At 32.7% G+C, this 3,514-nt stretch overlaps 2 protein-coding genes across 2 annotated transcripts; one reads left to right on the top strand and one right to left on the bottom strand.

Annotated features, from left to right (window-relative positions):
• Positions 1–416: 416 nt before the first annotated feature.
• LOC136412748 (uncharacterized) lies at positions 417–1,307 on the bottom strand. Its single transcript, XM_066395918.1, has one exon. The coding sequence runs from the start codon at positions 1,305–1,307 to the stop codon at positions 417–419; it is 891 nt and encodes a 296-aa protein (XP_066252015.1).
• Positions 1,308–2,567: 1,260 nt separating this feature from the next.
• LOC136412747 (UPF0758 protein R01728-like) lies at positions 2,568–3,152 on the top strand. Its single transcript, XM_066395917.1, has one exon. It carries the CDS (start codon positions 2,568–2,570, stop codon positions 3,150–3,152), a length of 585 nt encoding a protein of 194 aa, XP_066252014.1.
• Positions 3,153–3,514: the final 362 nt, after the last annotated feature.

The raw sequence follows: 3,514 nt of genomic DNA, 5'->3' as shown, positions 1-3,514 counted from the left end.
TTGTACCTGACCAACAATTTTCATCTTGGAATATATTGTACAAAAACTGCAGCTTATCACCCTCAAAAGATTTAATATTCTCTATATAGGTCTCCGCCCACCTTTTAATAGCTAACTTCCTCCCAGCAGCAATTTCAGGATCTGTATGTTTTATAACATCTTGTAGCTTTTTAAGTACTGCAGCTTGACGCTTTGTTTCTATTGGCATTTTATCCCCCATAAAAAATATTTACTGAGTTATATAAGAGTTAGAATCAAATATCAACGCTAAAATTATCAAGGATAAAAACTTTATGAAAAACATCTTCTATATTTAGACATTATAGCTATTTTAGACAGTTCATTAGACTCTTAATCGGGGGTATGTTCGACTTAGGAAAGGTTTTCATAAATGTTGGAGTGAATAAGTAGGAATATTATGTTTTTTCTTTGAGTTGTGAAATTTCAGAATGAGAGAGACCGGTAATTTGAGCTATAACATCTATAGAGACACCGGCCTTGAGTGAGTTTTTGGCAACTTCGATTTTTTCTTCTTGTCTACCTTCAATTTTACCTTTTTCTTGACCTATGAGGATGCCTTCATGAAGTTTTTCTTCAAGACTAGATAAATAATCATCGGTACGTTTCTTAGTTTGATCGTAAGCAAGACGTTCTTCTTTACTCCAATTATATTGGTTCAGCTTATCATAAGCCCTGCCAATAATTAAATCACTTCCTATTATTTTTTTTAGATCATCTTCACTTGTTTCACCGGCGTGTTTAAAAAAATAACACCATTTCTCTACTATATTTTCTAATTGATCTTCTCTTTTTTTAAATTTAGGTAACTCTATAAAAGTAAAACTAAAGTCTCTGAGATCATGTTCAAAGGTCATCTTATCAAAAGTAACGTGATCGGACTTATAAGCCAGCTTATTAGGAAATAAGATGAAATCAGCAATAGCAATAAAGATAACGCCTTTAAGATCATGATACTGATCACCTACATCAGCTTGACTTGAATAGGCCTTAGCAGCATAATATTGAGCACGCTTTTCGAAGCCTTTGGTCTTAGTGAACTGCATTTCTATAATATATCTGGAACCTTGAGAGTCTTTACAAAGAACATCGACAATACTCTGCTTTTTAGCGGCAATTTCAGGGTCCAAAATGGTAGCTAAGAATTCAACATCGTGAATAGCAGCTAAGCCAGTAAAGCCTAAAATATCATTTAAGAAATGAATGAGGATATCTTTGTTTTTCTCAGTGCCAAGTATTCTTTTAAAAGCATAATCATTGCGTGCGTCAAGAAACTTCGAAAGAGCCATGAGAAAGTAAGATAAAAAGCATTAATAATTATACACAATTGTGAAGAAATATTCAACTAAAATTGAAACGTAGAAGTTTTTGTATATCTTTATTTGGTAGTATTAACCTGTATAATATTTATGGCAAATATCTCGATAAGGTATCAAATAGCACAAAAAGTAAGAAGCTGGAGGTTAAAAAGAAAATATACTCTGAAAGATTTAGTAGGCAAAACAGGCATAAACTATCATACACTGATAAGATACGAGCAAGGAACATGTGGCATTCCAATTGAGAAGTTAAAAATATTAGCAGATGCATTATCAGTTCCTATTAGAAATCTCTTTCCAAGACGAAAAGTACTAAAAGAAGATAGTTGTTCCGACAAAGCCAAGACCCAGGAAATGTATAATTTCATAGAAAAAACAGGAGGACACAAAGCAATTTATGCATTAACCAAATCTGTCCGAGCTGAGGAAGAAAGTAATATAAAAGCAGCAAGAATAAGAATTGCAAGAATCTAGTTAAGACAGGGTTTGATACTGGCATTATCTATCGAGCAACAGGCTTGTCAATTGAAGAATATGCTGATAAAGAGAGATACGAGCCAAACGGAGGACAAGAGATCAAGAAGTGGAAGAGGCTATACGCAAAGCAAAAAAGCTTAATATAGGACCCTCACAGATACATCATTATGAGCAAGGTAGCGTTACTCTTTTAAGTGAAAGGTTGTGGGAGATAGCAAGAAGTGGATGCTGAAGATCTGATAAAGGAGTACAAAGAAAATGATTGCGAAGCAGAAAATGAATTATTAAGTTTGGCAAGAGAATATAGAAAAATTGACAATCAAGAATCACGAGATGAGCTAAATATATGGGTAGAATTTTTATTGCAAAGAAAGCAAATTTACAAAGAGAAAAATAGAGGAAATGAAAGTTGCAAATAATTTACTTCAGTTAGGTTTTTCTACTGATGTTATTTCTAAAATAGTAACAACTTCTTTTACATAAAGGATTAATTTTCAATTAGATAAAAACAAATATCTATTAATATCTTAATTTATTGATGAAAAAATAAGTAAAAAAGATTGAGAAATTGATTTGACTTCACTCGAAAGCTATGGCTTTATGCCAATGCTGATAAAAAACAGCAGTAAATAATTAAAAACTATTTGTTATTAACGAGGAGTATATTTTATGAATAATAGTGAAAAACTTACAGAAGAAATAGAGAGAGTATTACAGAGTGGAGGAGGAAGTGCTCTGTTTGATCGTGAAATAATGGCAGTGCTTCTAGGAGCAGTTCATGACAGAAAGCAAGCACAAGATGTTACTAAAACTCTAATGGATAACTGCCCAGGAATAGGAGAAATTTTGGGACGAGAAATCGATGATCTGAAAATGATAGAAGGAATGACCGAACATGCAGCTGCAGCAATTGAATGTGTAAAAGAAGCTTATAAAAGAGCACTCAGAGAAGGATTAAAGAGAGGCCCAGTAATGGATAGCCAAGAAAAGCTGATAGAGTATGTAAGGGTAAACATAGGCTTTTCAGCAAAAGAAGCTGTTCAGATAATATATTTGGATAAACAGAACCGTTTGATAAGAGATGAAGTGTATTTTGGTACAATAGATGAAGTACACCTATCTGAAAGAAAAGTGGTAAAAAAGGCGTTATCAATGGAAGCAGCATCGATAATATTATCTCACAATCATCCAGGAGGGAGTTTAGAGCCATCAGAAGATGATAAGGTTATGACTAGAGAATTAGTATCAGCATGTCAAGGAGTGGGAATTGAACTAGAGGATCACATTATTATGACAGACAAAGGATATTGCAGTTTTAAGGAAAGAGAGCTGTTATAAACCAAATTTCAATTGCTTGAGAAGTTTGGCTACTGCACAGTAACAAGAAAACTAAGTCAAGAATCCGAAGAGCAAGAACTGCATAATATAAAAGATCTTTGTATAGCTTGTATATTAAGTCGTAATTAAAGAATAAAAGTCTTGAGAAAGGTATTCTTTTATTAGAAATAGTTGTAAGATATACAAGATCTTTTTATAATTTGCGTATTAAGTTAATCATAAAGCAATAAATTGCTCTATAGACTTGAATAACATGCTTAATAGGAGGCTATATGACTACTAAAAAAACAGTATCATTTGATGATACAGATGGAAATACTTATGAGTTAATCATTGATTCTAAAAAGTTACCAAAAGGACTA

The sequence above is a fragment of the Euwallacea similis genome, chromosome 12, assembly GCF_039881205.1.
Source record: "Euwallacea similis isolate ESF13 chromosome 12, ESF131.1, whole genome shotgun sequence".
Lineage (NCBI taxonomy): Eukaryota > Metazoa > Arthropoda > Insecta > Coleoptera > Curculionidae > Euwallacea > Euwallacea similis.
This window is presented reverse-complemented; position numbering and strand designations above follow the sequence as displayed.

Excerpts from the sequence above, each read along its gene's own strand:
- LOC136412748 (XM_066395918.1), bottom strand. The coding sequence starts at position 1,307 with ATGGCTCTTTCGAAGTTTCTTGACGCACGCAATGATTATGCTTTTAAA.
- LOC136412747 (XM_066395917.1), top strand. The coding sequence starts at position 2,568 with ATGGCAGTGCTTCTAGGAGCAGTTCATGACAGAAAGCAAGCACAAGAT.